Raw genomic sequence first — 15634 nt, 5'->3', positions numbered from 1 at the left:
AGAGCCACCTTGTGACCTCTGGGGAGCTGCCCTGCTTTTGTGCCAAGGGGGATGACTTGCTGCCTGGGCCCCTGTGGCTGGGCCTGGCTTCCTGGGACTGGCCGGAGCCTACTCTCAGGGAGTCACCTTGGCCCAGGAGGAGTCTGGGTCTTTATATTAACACGTGCACAGAGGGGACTCCCCTGAGACTTCTTCGTAGTAAGAATAATGGTCATCTAATAAATTAAAAAACCTGAAACATTGTAAAGGGGTTGCAAAGCAAGAAGGCAAAGATGAAATGGGTATGTGCAATAAATTGGTGTATCTTGGTGCTAAGACTGGAAAGGGGGATAGGTTCCTTCTGAAATCGTGACAGTGCTGAAGTGGACGGAGATCAGGCTGGACGAGCCACAGCTCATGTGGTTGTAAGGGACAGAACCCACCGTAGGGGTACAGCGACCAAGGATAATGGAATTGCTTCATGACTCAGACTTGGGTGTGAGGGGAGCCACACACAGCTCTTGGGGAAGAGATGCAGACCACAAGGGACCTGGAGTCATGTTGCTCCCTGCCTAGGCTTTCCCATCGTGAGGTCCGGACAGTCCTCTGAACTTGGTGATCTCTGAGGTTTGATCTATACCATGTCCAGAGAAGGGTCGATGTTTTTATTGTGATGAAATACATTTAAGTGAATTCACGTGTGGGAAGGCTGGAACGTCTCCAGGTCCACTGCCGGCGTTTCCTCCAGAGTCCCTGCAGCTTCCTCCACCCTCCCATCTCTTTGCGGGGCTGTGAGTCCTGCTGAGAACTTCCAAGCTCGGGGTCTGGTCTCTTCAGGGTGACTCCTGGGAGCCAGAGGTAGGAGAAAGGAGGAACAGAGGTTTTTGCCAAGGTGTTTCAAGTCTTCAGAAGTAAAATATTCATTAGGTCACCGAGTATTTATTGAGACCTACTATGTGCCAAAAACTGGGTTAGGAGGCCAAAAGAAAAACCAAAAATACATGTTATAATAAACTGCGCTGAGGGAAATAGGTACTGGGGTAGAGAACAATGGGGAAACTGAGGGAGAAACTCACTATGGACAGGTGGTCAAGGAAGACCCCTCTGAGGAGACAAGCTCAGGTTGAAGGAGCTCACCTTCCAAATGGGGAGGGAACATTCTAGGCTGATGAACTGCCCGTCAGTGAGGCTGGAGCTTGTGGGTTGGGAGCAGATGGAAGGAGAGGGGTGGACACTAGATTTTACTCCGGGTGCAAGAAAAATCACCGATGGGCTGTAAGCAGGGGAATGGTATGATTTGTTTCCAGATCACTCCAGAAGTAAAAAATCACTTTGGTTGAGGTATGGAGAATGGGTTGTGGGGAGGATCTAAAGAGAGGCAGGAAGACCAGCTAGGAGGCTGTTGGAACGGTTGACAAGGAAGGGGGAAGGTGGCCTGGGTTGACAGCGCCAGGGGATTAATATTCAAGATTACTGTGGAATTATCCTGGAAAATGGACAGGACCTGCTGAGAGGGGAGGGAGAAAAGCAGGATAAGTAATTTGGCTTCTCAGTGGTGCCTTAACACCGAGACGGGGTGGACCAGGGCAGGAACGGGGGAGGGCTGGAAATCACCAGTTATGTCGTGTCTGTAAGTCATACAAACGGTGTCACAGGTCATTTGACCTGGAATCTATAGAGCTCACAGGAATGTAACAACTGGAGATATAACTCTGGGTGTTATCTGCTGCGGGGTGGAATTTGAAGTCATTATACTAGATGAGATAAGGAAAGAAGAGAGAGAGGACACCTGGGGCTTGAGCGTTGCAGAACCTCAACTGTTTGGAGCTAGGCCTAGGTGGAGGAGGAGGCTCCAGAAAAGAGAACAGAGAAAGGACAAAGAACGATGTACAATTTCTTTGCCTGGGTACAAAGAAATTGAAGGTACTGCTTTGTAATCAACAGTACCTTGCGCTTTGGGTATCTAAGACTGATTGTAGACCAAGGCTTGAGTGCAACAACGAAGAATCCTGTTTACACAGCACTTAGCAGTTTTTACAGCATCACGGATTTGTTAGCTAAGCCTTTTTAAATCAAAGAGGTGACAAGTTACGGCCTTTTCAGAGTACAGTGTTCTATGAAAAAGAGCTGTGATTTGGAGAGACCTGGGTTTGTTTCAGTTACAGATTTTAGCTGGGTGAGTTTGGGCTATTAAGTTAGCTTCTTTGGGGCTCAATCTCCTGATCTAAACAACTGTCCCATTTCCTGCACAGGGTGTGTGTATGGATCACGTGAAAGGACTGTTTGTGAAAGCTCTTTATGACAATATTGTGAGTCATTATTTCTAAAATAGGATCTAGCAAGGAAGGCCAATGCCTTCACACCTGGGTAGGTACTGCTTGAGCTAGAAAAGTGAGGCTGGCAACTGACAACAACTTTTTACGACTCTTACAAAGTAAATGAAAGAACACATTCCTGGGTTTAAAAGATGTGGCCTGTTAATGAAGCCCAACCTATAGGCAACTACATTTCAGTTCTGATGAACCCAAGCCCCCGTTTTTCAGGATCTTTGGTGTCGCATTCAGGTCTGAACTGGTTTCTCTAGTGACAGTGGGTAAGTGAACAGGAGACTGCAGAGTGTGCTGAGGCCATCTCAGATCAGCCATCTCTCTCTAGGTGGAGCCTTTCTGTTCTGTTGAGGAATGTTGGGACTTGGGGCTGGCAGAGGGTTTCCCAAACCTGGCTATGCTGCAGTCCCTAGGGAGCCTGGGAAACACAAGGTGTCTCAGTGCTTTTCTTCTGTTCTGGTCTGGCAGGTTTGGGGCCGTGCCTGGGACTTGTCCACAAGCTCCCTAGAGGACTGTGCAACAGGCAGGGTGTGGGGCCAATGGCGCCCAGACGTGACAAGCTAAAGGGTGTGATTAGCAGGCCACTGCCAAAGGGAACACAGAGGGGAATCAGCCCCCAAAGAATCTTAACACAAAAGGAAAGAAACTCAATTTCTTTGAGTTTCTTGAAAATATGTGACAATTTCAAGGGGGGGCCTGCAGGAGGCTTTGTGCAACGTCCCAGTCAGATTGTGATCTGGCCCCACAGGCAGCCTCCCATGCTCAGGCAGCCTCTTGCCTGCTGTGCTGCCCACTGGGCAGCCCGGACCCTTGGCCACTCCAGAACCGATGCAGCAGCTGATTCACATGAGCAGACACCAGCACTTCCCACTCTGCAGATGGATTCAAGGTTTCCCTTTCCATCAGCACAGTGCCCTAAGCACTCTCTTGTCCCTTTGCAACGACAACTCTTACTAAAGAAGAGTCTTCTTGGAAGCCCTCCCTCAGCCACTACAGATGAAAGGAAAGGACTGAGAGAAAAACCTCGATACTAAACCCGATATGCTTTGTAATCATTGTTAAAGGAAATAATAAGGGTGAGAGCACGAGGCAAACAAAACTCCATTAGTCATCTTCCCCCTACATGGGGCCTGGTATGCCCCAAATGTATGCACTACCCTGCCTTTTCAGTTTTGAGTCCTCTTTAAGGTGTCTGTCTCTGTACAACACCTAATTATTTTGTGTTGAACAAATAGTGGAAAAGCAACTTTTTTTTTCTCCAAGAGGTATAAAAGTTGTGACTTGCTTTACAGGAGGGCCATGAGCAGCCCTGTTTAGACACGTAACGGGCCAGTTTCACATGGGTGCCAAGCCACGCGTTCATTTCTAGACTTGTCACTTGAATAATCAAACGCCTTAAACACTCATACAGAACTTTCTCTGAATGCCATAAAATAATGTTTGTGAACATTCAGGTATTTTTTTTTTTTTTTTGATGTAAGTTTAGGTTCTAAAGAAAACATACAACCAATCATTCACAACAGAGCAAACTTTCACACATTTTTTAAGAAAATGATTTTTGAAACATACAATCTCAAATTTGGTACTTTTGGGTATTAGTCTTTATAAAACTGGAGTTTGCTACCACAGTACTAGGCTGAGAGGGGTTTATGCAAATGAGGCAACTGGATATTCATGTGGGATCTCTTTGCAAATGAAGATCAAAGTCAAAAAGAAAAAACAATTTCACTTTATTTTAAAGACAATGGCATACAGAAGGTATGCGCTCGCATAAAATAAACTTTCATGAAAAGCATTAAAATCCATTATAAATTAATTTATTAAATAGGTATTTGGTATATGTGATGGTTTTATTAGATATTACTCTTATTTATTGCCAACCCCTTCCCCAAAGTCAAAACAAATCAGAAAATCTCATAACTCCAATTTACACTAAATAATTTATTTTCCCAAAATGTGTATGTGTTCTGAGATGTGACACATGATACAGTTCAATTGGTCATTCTCTATCAATCATAATATGACAGGACACAAGAGGCTAAAAATGGCTCATCATAATTTATTTTATGTTAAAATGTACAGCTTTTTTTTGTTTTGTTTTTTTTGTTTTTTTTGAAGTGACTGACTAAAAAGAGAACAGATAAATACAAGAGTGTCGCTGGCTCCTATTTTATACAAGGATTACGCCTCTCCTGCTTGGCCCTTACTGTCACCCTGTACAGGTACAAAGGCTACAAAAAAGGAAGCAATATAAACAGACACAAATAACTTTTTTGCTTTTTTACATGCGATTTGTAAGCTTAGTTTGAGCTATTCACAAGCTACTTCTCTATTTTTCCTTAAAAAATAACTCCAATATTTTATAAAGATAGAAAAATCTACAGATGGAATGAAAATGTAAAGTTAGAGGCATTTCCATAAAATAGCAACTTTACACCAAATTCACTATTTTTTTTAAATCCTGCCAAGTATTTGGACATATATGAAATGTTTCAAAACCTGACAGATAAACACTGAGATATGCTTCATTCAATAAACAGAAGTCTGCATTTATAAAACAGAAAGCTGCCTTTTTTCCCCAAAGAAATCTGTCACCAAAATGGAAGAGGGTCTCAACTTTACACCAAACATTTAGCAATAAAACCTTTTTGACTAACCAAATGGGAATAGCTTTTTATAGCTCTTTACAGTTTTATAATTAACAAAAATATAGTTTTATTTAAACCCTCAAATTAGGGCACCCTAATCAAGGCAAAAAACTTAAGAAATGGCTTACTGTTAGCACAACACTTGTACAGTACTACAAAATGCACTGTCACTAACAAAGACATTAGCGGCATGCTGAAGTGTCACCTTAAACAAAATATACAATAACTGAAATGCTAAAGGCATTTACATGGAGTGGACAGGGAAGGAAAAAAAAAGCTCTAGGTTCAATATTAAAATGGATAATTTGGGGGGGGGCTTGATATCCACATGGTTTAATGGAAGCAGGCACAAGAAGTGGCTGCCTCCAAACTGTAGTCCAAAGAGAGGCCTTCCTTTGTAGAGAATTTTATATAAAAGTAACAGAAACAAAGGTACCAAAAAAGAAAAAGGAAAAAAAAGAAAAACAACTTGTATAAGGCTTTCTGCTGCATACAGTTTTTTTTTTTTTTTTTTTTAAATAAATGGTGCCAACAAATGTTTTTGCATTCACACCAATTGCTGGTTTTGAAATCGTACTCTTCAAAGGTAATTTGTGCAGATCAATCCAATAGTGATGCCCAGTGGGTTCTGTGGACTGCCCATGTTGTCTACCTTCTCATGTAGGACCCATTGAGAGACTGTTTGGACATGCCTGTGTTCATGTAGCCGTGATGTCCGGGGGCCGTGTACATCATGTTACTGTGGGGCGGGGTCTGCATTGGCTGCTGGGCATATGGCTGGGTTCCCATCATGCCCATCTGCATCTGCATAGGGTACTGGGGTGTCTGATTCATGTAGCCATGATTGCTGTGGTAGCCGCTGTTCATCATCGGCTGGGACATGCTGTACCCATTCATGGCATTGAGAGTGTTCATGTTCATGTTCACAGAGTTGACATTGTAGGCTGGGGCTGGCATCAGGTTCACACTCATGTTCATGCCTCTCTGCATCGTTAAAGTCCGTGCAGGACTCTGCATGGCTACGGTCTGGGAGCGCCCATAGATTTGTGACTGATGGGTGGCAGCGGCTGGTGACAGAGATGCTGACTTGGTTCTCATGGAGACGTGGCCCTTGCTGGCAATCTGGTTTTGCAGTCTTTGGCTGTGGGAAATGCCAATATTTGATGCAGCCATGTTCCGTTGCAAAAGAGGCGGTGGCAGATTCATTGGAGGAGGAGTCAGGTTGGGGGGTGGGGTCATGGTAGCTTGTGCTTGGGGTCCTCCAGGGACAGAGTGTGGAGACTGAGAAAGCTGAACAAGCCCTGTGTTACTTAATGGTGTGGACAAAGAGGCACTGTTTGCATAGGAAGTCACAGCAGCGGAATGGCTGTAAGGCAATGAATGATCAATAAGTGTATTAGTTAACTGCTGTAGTTTGGCAAGGCTGAAGGTGGCTGACGGCTGTGGGTAATGCCCAGCCCCAAAATCACTTTGACCCATTCGCTCATATAAACCAATGTTGGCGTTGCCCGTCTCGGGGATTTCAGCCAGCTGCATGGGTGGGGTGAAGTTAGCAGCCATGCTGCACTGAGCCAGCTGCTGGCTGCTGCTTGGAGGCCTCTCCACCACACAGCCTTGAGGAGACTTGACGCTGCAGGTCGGGGGAGAGCTGATGCTGGTCTGCTGCAACATGCTGCAGCTCCCACTGATATTGGACATCTGCTGGGTGACAGCACAGCTGCTCTGTGTCAGACTGCTAGAGGTGAGGTTGCTATAGGAGCAGCTGTTCTGTGAAGAGCCATTTCCACAAATGCTGCCACCCATAGTAGAATCATAGCTGCTTGGGTTTTCGTAGTTCTCAGTTGTGCTCTCGATACTGCCCAGGTCACTAAATCCACTGTCTACGACTTGCTGCGAATGATCTGAAACGGACGGAACATCCATCATTGGGCTGGTTTCCATGTTCTGCAAAGATGGCACTGAGATGGCACTTTGATCTGGGCTGATTTGGGCATAGCTGTTTTCCAGGGCAGGGACACTTGGACTGTTGACAGAACGTACTGACTGGCCAGGATGGGAATGCACGGATGAAACTGGGCTGCTGTGGTCTGACTGTTGGCAATCATCCAGGGTGGTGGCGATTTGTGGACTTTGGTCTGCATGGGTATAGTTCTGTAAGCTTCTACAGGCCTCTTGAGTCTCAGCACAATCCTGAAAGGTGTCATCCTGTTCGCTGTTCTCCTGGGTCAAAGACTGAACTGCCTGGACAGTCTCTGAGTCGATTTCCATGGTTGCTGTGTTTCCCTCTTTGAACTCTGAATCTACTTCTTCACTGTTCTTTTGGTCCTGCTTCTGTGCCTGTTCTTCAGGGGGTTCCTCATCAGATTCGGGTGCAGTTTCAGTGTCCCCAGCAAGCTCCTTAGGCTCACTGTTACATGAAGCTGCAAGGTCAATGCCACAGTCCATCAAGACCTCCGGGTTTGAATGGGCAGGCTGAACACTAAGGTCTAAAAAACCCTCCTGGTTTTCCAGTACTTCTTTGAGGGCTTCTCTCGGGAGCTCTCCCTTCCCCACTGTGGCAGACTCCATGTGACTGTCATCCTCATCATCCGCATCATGATCCTCATTGTGAGATGGCTCTTCATCTTCTTCCTCCTCCTCTTCATGATCATCCAAACGCATGGCGTCTTCTTTTCCCATGGAAACTTCTGGTTCTTTTTTTTCCTGACTTTTAGCACCTTTTGGGTCTTTTTCTCCATTTCCTTCTTCTTCTTCCTCCTCCTCCTCCTCCTCTTCCTCCTCCTCCTCTTCCTCCTCGGGTTTGATTAGATCATCTTCTGGTTTTTCACCTGGTGATGTGTTTGGACTTACAGGCGCACACGTATCTTCCCTTCTGTTTTCATCCCGAGGCAGCAGGGCTTCCACCGTTTCCTTGACCTCCTCCTCAATTCCAATGGGAGTGGGGCTGATTTTGTCTTCTGAAGTCTCCTTCTGTTCTTCCACCATTACCTGGTCATCTGGTTCCATGGGAGTTTCTGGCGGGGTGTACAAATTCAGTTTAAATCCGGTCTTCCTTTCTTTGTTTTGTCTCCACTTAGACAGACCACGCTTTGTTCCTTTTGGCCATACTTGTTTGCACTTTAGAGGTTCGGGATTGTCTTTACTGCCTTCTTTCAAGTTATGTGCATCATCATCTGTATTGTCTTAGTGAAGAGACAGAGGGGAAGGAAGAAAAACCAAGTCTTAGAAAGCATAACAACAACTTGAATTCATTCCTCTAAATTAATTAGCAAACATTGCTTTCGATTTAGCACTTTAAGAGTTGATAGTAGACATAATCAAGTCTAATGTAGAATAATATTGTGGGATACACCAAGTAAATAACCTAGGCCTGGGGAAATAACATATAGGGAGCACATGGATACAGGCAACTATAATAAACTTATTTAACAAATAAGACATTCTCTGATGCAAAAGCCTAGAGTTCTGTGGTGTAAAAAAAATCAATTTGAACATTTACTAATTATGAAATGCAGGGGGAAGGGATTCATGCTAGCTCATATCCAAATCCCCACTGTACTGGAAAAAGACTAGAAGCCTAACTTGCATATCTATCCTGAGAAAGTGAACTTCTGTTTGTGGACATTTACTGGATTTAAATGATCTCAGGTGACATTATTAACTTTGATTTGAATGTTCTCTCTGCCATAAAAATAAAACTGTGTACCTCTGAAACAAATGAATAAATAAATACCCAAAACAAATGCATCTGTAATCATCATTTTTAGGATCATCCTTTTTGCATGACAGAAACTACAACGTAATTACTATGAAATTACTGAACATTTAAAATACAGATATTCTTTTTATCACAATTCTGTCTACATTGTATTTTGGATCAGTATGCTGCTCAAATGTAAGGTTTGAATATTAAAAACAATTAGAAACAAACCGTAATTGTGAAGTTCATTTCAGTTCAACTAACCTTATTTTTACTGTACTTAATAGGCACATATAAATATAAACATATAAATATAAGCAAACAAATAAATATAAGAATAAATATACATATAAAACACCCAAGTGTTCTTAAGAGCTTTAGAAAGATAAAGACCACACCAATCTCCTAGAATCAGTAGTTAACTTAAAGGGAAAAGCTTTTGATAACACCAAGGCCAAGGGTTCGGATCCCTATATAGGGATGGCCAGTTGGCTCACTTGGGAGAGCGTGGTGCTGACAACACCAAGTCACGGGTTAAGATCCTCTTACTGGTCATCTTTAAAAAAATAAATAAATAAAGGAAAAAGCTCTATAAAGAGCAATAGCCTTATTAGAAACACTATTTGGAGAGCAAAAATAAAATCTAACAATCAACGTGGACCAGAGATGTCCCTTTTGCTGGAATGGAGTGACTTCTAATCCAATTAGCGCTTTAACAGGGCGAGTTCTAGCTCACTTACATAATAAAAGGATTTCAGATAAATTTACCTGAGTTAGATTCAAACTGGCTAGCTGAAAAAAATGCATATATAACACAGAATGATTCCTTCAGAAGTGCCAAGTACCATGCTTGAGTTAACAGTCACCTCAAGATGCTCAGGCTGTTTCATTTCTATTCACAACTGGCACATTCTAGCTACGCCATGTCCCCAGATTCCATATTCTTATTCCACATGCTACTGGACCTACCAGCTTTTGTAGTAACACTTCCCTAAATGAGATGATGAGTTTTCTGATAATTATTTTTAAGAAAGAAGATCCTGAAAGGAATCAGGTGTAATATGGCCACTTAGAATTGTGAAAGGTAAATGACACACAGTGGGAGCAAAGGCAGTGAAGATTCATCCACAGGCTGCTGAGAAGACAGCCAAGAAGTGGAAATAAGCTCTATTTCCACTCAAAACCTGAGCTCATTGCAATTTGTTGTTGTCTGTATGTTCATTTGTTTAAAGAAACCACAGAGTGAGGCTTGGTTTCTCTATACATAGGGTAAGATGTCATTCCCTCAACATGATACTGTATGCAGCAATAGCATTTCTGTTAATTAAGAAAGTCAAGAAAATGCTTGCTTACGTTCTTATAACTGTGGCTTTTCAAAAGCTACAGTAATACCTGTAGTTCCTAGGAAAATCAGATGGCCTGTTCCCCAGACTGGAATAAGTTTTGGATAGAGTCACTCCAACTATAGAGAGACCATCCCATAAGTTCTCATGATTCAGCTGGGGGCACAGTTCCCAACCTGACAGGCAAGAGATGGTTGCTTTTAAATGGGGCATCAAAGACCATTCACTGGCATTCAGTATTTTTTTAGAGGATGGGGTAGAAGTGTCCCTGTCAACTTAAAAGGAGGAAGGACCATTTCCTCATTTCCATGTTACCTTATATTATCAAAGCTAATAGTGAAGATGTTAGTAAGTTTATATGATTCTTGATAGTGGTAAATACCAAGGGTCTTCAAAATGTTCATGGAAGGATTTGTATTATCTTTTAATTCCATTCTTCCAAGAAATTTTTGAAGTACCCTCTTACTAAGACAATACTGATTATCTGATGCATCACTGATTTACTAATACTTGTTTTTCTAGGAAAAAAACTACCGCATTCAATACTCACACTAATATATACCCTGATTTCAGAAATATTAATGTGAAAAAAGGTACATATTAGAATCAAGGAAATGCAATGTGTTTCTTACAGACAGACTTCAAGTTTTCAGGGATAAGCCAGTTTCTGAAAGTAAGATGAAACCACTCTCCAGTATAATTGAGAAAGGACAGATGAGCACTTATTTCAGGTGTGTTGGTACAACCTCACAGATGCCTTTGGGTATAACTCCAAGACACTATTTTCAGCAGTAAGTCATATACAGATATTCACAAGGGTAAGATTTTTATAATTCCTCTACTTACTTCTACAAGGGTCAGCATTCTTAAAGCAATGATTGTCTTTTCCCTCCTCTTCCTCCGTTTGTCTTTTCTTCCCAGGCTGATGTGGAAATGCTTTTCTCAGGACTGGCTTCCTGCTGTCTTCCTCCACTTCAATCTCACAGGTAGGCTCCAGCTGTGGCATTGGCCTCTCCTCATCTGAGTTGTCAAAGGGCTCATTCAGAACTTCTGTCGTCTCAGAAATAGTCTCAGTTGTTACGCTGCTGTTGATCCTCCTGCGTTTACGGCCCCTTTTCTTCTTTAGTACAAAAGGCCTCTGAAATTAATTCCAAACATAACACATAAGAGCTCATGAGAAATTAAATGGTTGAGTCGATATGCAGCAAACATGTACTAAACGCATGTCTGAGAATCTTACACGTAAAGACGGCTGTGATGCCTTTGTACTTAACCTTCCATTTGATGTTTAACATCCCTCTTGGGCTCCAACTACACAGGCAAGTGTTTTCCAAATAAAACAGTTGTTTACTCAAGCAGATGCTTTGAGAGAGAAATCCTAGCAGCTTGACTGGTGATTTGAAAAGCCAAGCTTTGCTTTTCTAGCATACATTTTCCAAGTGGTACTTGCTGGCTTCAATATCCTACACATCATAGACATTAAGGTTACCACGGACCTCAGTGTTTCCATAAATACTCCAATAATTAGCTAGCCAGCAGATCACTCATTTAATACTTGAAAACTGTTCAAGGAATATCCACTAAATGCAAAGCACTATGGGCGATCTGATACAGGACTAGCCTGCTTGTTCCCATTTCACAGTACTTCAGAAACCATGAAAAGGAAAGAAAGGAAAGGGCACTTGAAGAAAGGATTACTCTACTGTTTCAAATGTCAAAAAAGTCGTGTATTGGTGGCTATGAGCAACTGACAATTTTGTAAAATATCTTAATATAAAAGGCACCTAGGGCCGGCTAACCCTAACACCGAGGGTTGCGATCCCGTTGCCGGTCCCGGTCCGGTACGGGCGCGACACTGAGGGTTGCGATCCATTGCCGGTCACGGGAAAAAAATAAAAATAAAAAAAATAAAAGGCACCTAAAAAAGTTAAACAAATAAGATGGTACCTAAAAAAGTTAAAATATAAGATGTTGTCTTTATACAAATGTAAAACGTAGGATGTCTTATTTATAAAAGTATTTTTTTCTATTTGCACTGAAGATTGGCTTCATAATTGCAATTATGAAATATTTTTCATAATTGCATTATGAAAAAAATGATGCTTCATAATTGCAATTATAAAATATTTTTTCCCAAGCAAAAAAGTATTTAATGAATCAAAATTCAAATACAGGAATAACAGGTAGATTTGCTGCTAAAATATAACCTGTCAATAATGAGCCCAAAATTTGTTGAAAATACACTGCAAAGAATGTTTGAATATGCTTGGTTAAAATCCAACCTCCAGGTAAACTATATCCAAGAAATATTGTGTCTTACATTTTTTTTTGTCCTTTTTGAGAGCGGCCGCACTGTGCTCAGCCAGTGAGCGCTGTGAGCGCATCGGTCATCCCTATATAGGATCCGAACCCGCGGCGGAAGCGCTGCTGCACTCCCAGCACCGCGCTCTCCTGAGTGCGCCACAGGCTCGGCCCCTGTCTTACATTTTTAACCCTGTGAATGTTCACTGAAGAATGCATATAAGCCTATGCATCACATTCTGTAATTTAACATTTATGGTTACTGATCCCCCCAGTCTGCCTGCCCTCCCTAGTCCACTAGAATTTTCCCAAACACGAGTATAACCAATATAAAGAACTGGTTTTCTTTAGGTTGAGTCCATTCAAACGGCAGTAGTCCACATCATGCCTGGGATGATTCTTATTTTTGATGTTTTTATAACAAGTTTCTTTTGTTATATACATAGTATACAAATACATTCTCCTTGTAAGAAATTAAAACATTATTCAGAAGCCTGAAGTCCATTTTACGGGATGCTCCTTTCTACCACATTCTAGCACTTCCACTAGAAGACTGCCACCTTTAAAGGAAAAGCACTGAGCTGGGATTAGAGGAGCAAATTCCTTGACAGACATCACAGAGGATGTCCTTAGGGCAGAGCCTTAGCTTGTACTGTGTTAGCTCTGTTAGTCTTGGCTATACTAAAAACATCTGGCCTCTTTCTATGTCACAGATATTGAGGACAAAGATATCAGATCTGGTGAGCAACTGCCTAAAGACAAAATCAATTTTTTACTTTTGGTACCACTAGAGATGATATGGTATATCTAGAGAAAACACCAGGCTACTAAGACATGGGAAATTTCAGTAACGTGTAGTTGGCCACAAATGCAAAATATTACCATCAAAATCAAGGGCCTTCTGGGCCGGCCCAGTGGCGCACTGGATAGTGCGCTACTTGGGAAGCGCGGTGGCGCTCCCGCCCGAGGGTTCGGATCCCACATACAGACCGGTTCCCGCTCACTGGCTGAGCGAGGCGCGGGAGCAACGCCGAGGGTTGCGATCCCTTTGCCGGTCCCCGGTCCGGTACGGGGGCAACACTGAGGGTTGCGATCCGTTGCCGGACACGGAAAAAAGACAAAAGACAAAAAAAAAAAAAATCAAGGGCCTTCTAACAAGTACCTTCTAACAATTCTATGCCAAGAACAAGAGAAAGAAACAGCATCAGATCACTGGGCTTGGAGTCTTGAATGCTCAGCTGGTTCTGGTTCTGTCTCTAGTCAATCATGTGACCTTGGATAAGTCTGGCCTTTCTAGGCCTTGAAGGACAGTTTACGTGCTCTCTGGGGTCCCTCTCTGTTCCCATAACCTGATTTACTCTACTCCTGCAGACCAGCAGGTGGCACTGACTACACGACTAGAAAGCAGGCCTGTCCCTGGTTTCCTGTCACGGCACTAACAAACCTCAAAAAGTAAACACAATCATGACCGTAAGATAAACGATTATGATATATGATCAGAGGGGCTGGGTACACATAAACTACATCTAAAGAACAGAGAGTGGAACAAATACTAATAGATAAAATGTTTTCAATGACAAATAAGATTTGATTGGAAGCGACTCACAGAGTAAAAATCTAAACAGACACATACCTTTCTCTTTATGGCAACTGACTGTGGTTTAGTCAATCGAGGGGGAGAACTCTGAACATTTTCTTCTTCCTCCTCCTCTTCTTCCTCTTCCTCCTCCTCCTCCTCTTCCTCTTCTTCTTCCTCTTCTTCCTCCTCTTCCTCTTCCTCACTGCTCTCTTTAGACAGCTCCATCAGCTGCCCTCGCTCCCCTGCCACTGGCCGGCTCTCCGGGGAATGCAAATATTTATTTTTCGATTGTACTTTTGCAGGTGATTGCCTACTGTTAGCTCTAGATGACAGGATTTCTTGCTCCTCCTTTTCCCAGCAGCTAGCTTGTTCCATTAGCCGCTCAGCCTAAGCGGGGAGGGTAAAAATGGTAGGCTGGTGAGAGGGCAGTTACGCAGCCAGAGCCTCTAAGGATCAATGGCAAAGCGTCTCTAAGTTGGTTCTGATCAGGACAGTCAGCCAGCCAAGCAAATTCCAGCCACTGCATCTCAGGACCCTTTCGCATCAGTTAGGATAACAAATCAAAGAAGATTGGGTTTCATGGGATATTTAGCAGTATTAATGATGCAGCGAATTGATTTGAGCCCTTTATCACTACATTACATGCTCACTGGCATGGAGCACTTTAAGCAAGTTCATAAACACAAAAAATCGATTGACACTGCAGCCTTGGAGCTCAGCACCAAACCTGATCTGATTACATACTGTCAGTAGTGAAAAATGCTACTTTGTGATCAATGATAAATGTTTCATTTTTCATACTCAATTCAATAAAATTATCATGTCCTACCACATAACCTCAGTTAGCATGAATTAGTGCCATATCATTTCACGAGCTATCTCTGCATAACCAAGCTTTTGACAATGATGTTAATGATTTTCTTAGGTTAAGAATGCTACAAGACTGAAGTTACACAACTCAGGATGATGAAGCCAATCATTACCTCTTTTTCAGCTTCTCGCTCTTCTTCAGAAACTGCGGCATTAGAAATTAAAATCGGGGTCCATCTCAGACTCTCTGGATCAAGTTCATTGGCTCGGGAACAGGTTTTCAGCTTTTCCATGTGGCCCAGTATCAACTTTTCCCTTCTAATGATGACAAATCTGTAATTTGATAAGGCAAAACAAAGTACAATCAAAAGATGAAATTTCATTTTGCCTTCATGTACTGACATACACTAGCACTAATATAACCTGGGTTAGGAAAAATCCTAAAGTACACCAATGAAAGGGTACAACAAATTTAAATACAAGCAGCAAAAAAGGGTCATTTCATGTTTTCTCTTTCGGAGAAAGAGTTTTGGTAATACTCTTAAGGAGCTTCTGAACTTCAGCTGGAATGAATGCACCCAACCTCCAGGGACTCTTTCTGGGGTGAGATGCTTGAGAGGCAGCAGTGTTGCCTAGAGTCTCGGTACTCACCTGCCATCTCTCTTGTCAATCATATGGAGGTGCTGCAGAGTGGTGGCGATGTCATGTGGGCACATGCCTGTAGCTCTGCTAATTGCCTTGATGCTGATGTGCCTCTCATGGTGGTGGTAGAGATATTCTAAGATGACACTCTTCCAATAAGCCAGGTAGGAGAGACGGCCCAGATCAGACAGTGGCTTTTCAGGAGACCCTGCTTGGCCTTCTCTTCTAGAAAGCAAATAGCCTAGGGCAGAAAAAGCGAAAAGTCCACCTCACTGTGGTGTTTTCCAGAGCTTAGACCAGGAGCC

The 15634-nt window shown here is 42.7% G+C and overlaps 1 protein-coding gene across 1 annotated transcript in view; it reads right to left on the bottom strand.

Annotated features, from left to right (window-relative positions):
* Window positions 1-4017: 4017 nt before the first annotated feature.
* The window catches only part of KAT6B (K(lysine) acetyltransferase 6B), a 197795-nt gene continuing 186178 nt past the window's right edge, over window positions 4018-15634 (bottom strand). The window contains exons 14-18 of the mRNA XM_008580999.1: window positions 15339-15570; window positions 14861-15020; window positions 13932-14264; window positions 10844-11135; window positions 4018-8136 (exon numbers count right to left, since the gene is read on the bottom strand). Of these exons, the coding sequence (XP_008579221.1) occupies window positions 5603-8136; window positions 10844-11135; window positions 13932-14264; window positions 14861-15020; window positions 15339-15570 (3551 nt within the window). The 3' untranslated portion in view covers window positions 4018-5602. The remainder of the gene's footprint in view (window positions 8137-10843; window positions 11136-13931; window positions 14265-14860; window positions 15021-15338; window positions 15571-15634) is intronic.

Source organism: Galeopterus variegatus, unplaced genomic scaffold (assembly GCF_000696425.1).
Source record: "Galeopterus variegatus unplaced genomic scaffold, G_variegatus-3.0.2 Scaffold2232, whole genome shotgun sequence".
Classification (NCBI taxonomy): domain Eukaryota; kingdom Metazoa; phylum Chordata; class Mammalia; order Dermoptera; family Cynocephalidae; genus Galeopterus; species Galeopterus variegatus.
The sequence above is the reverse complement of the archived record's forward strand: the minus strand, read 5'-3'. Positions and strand labels throughout refer to the sequence as shown.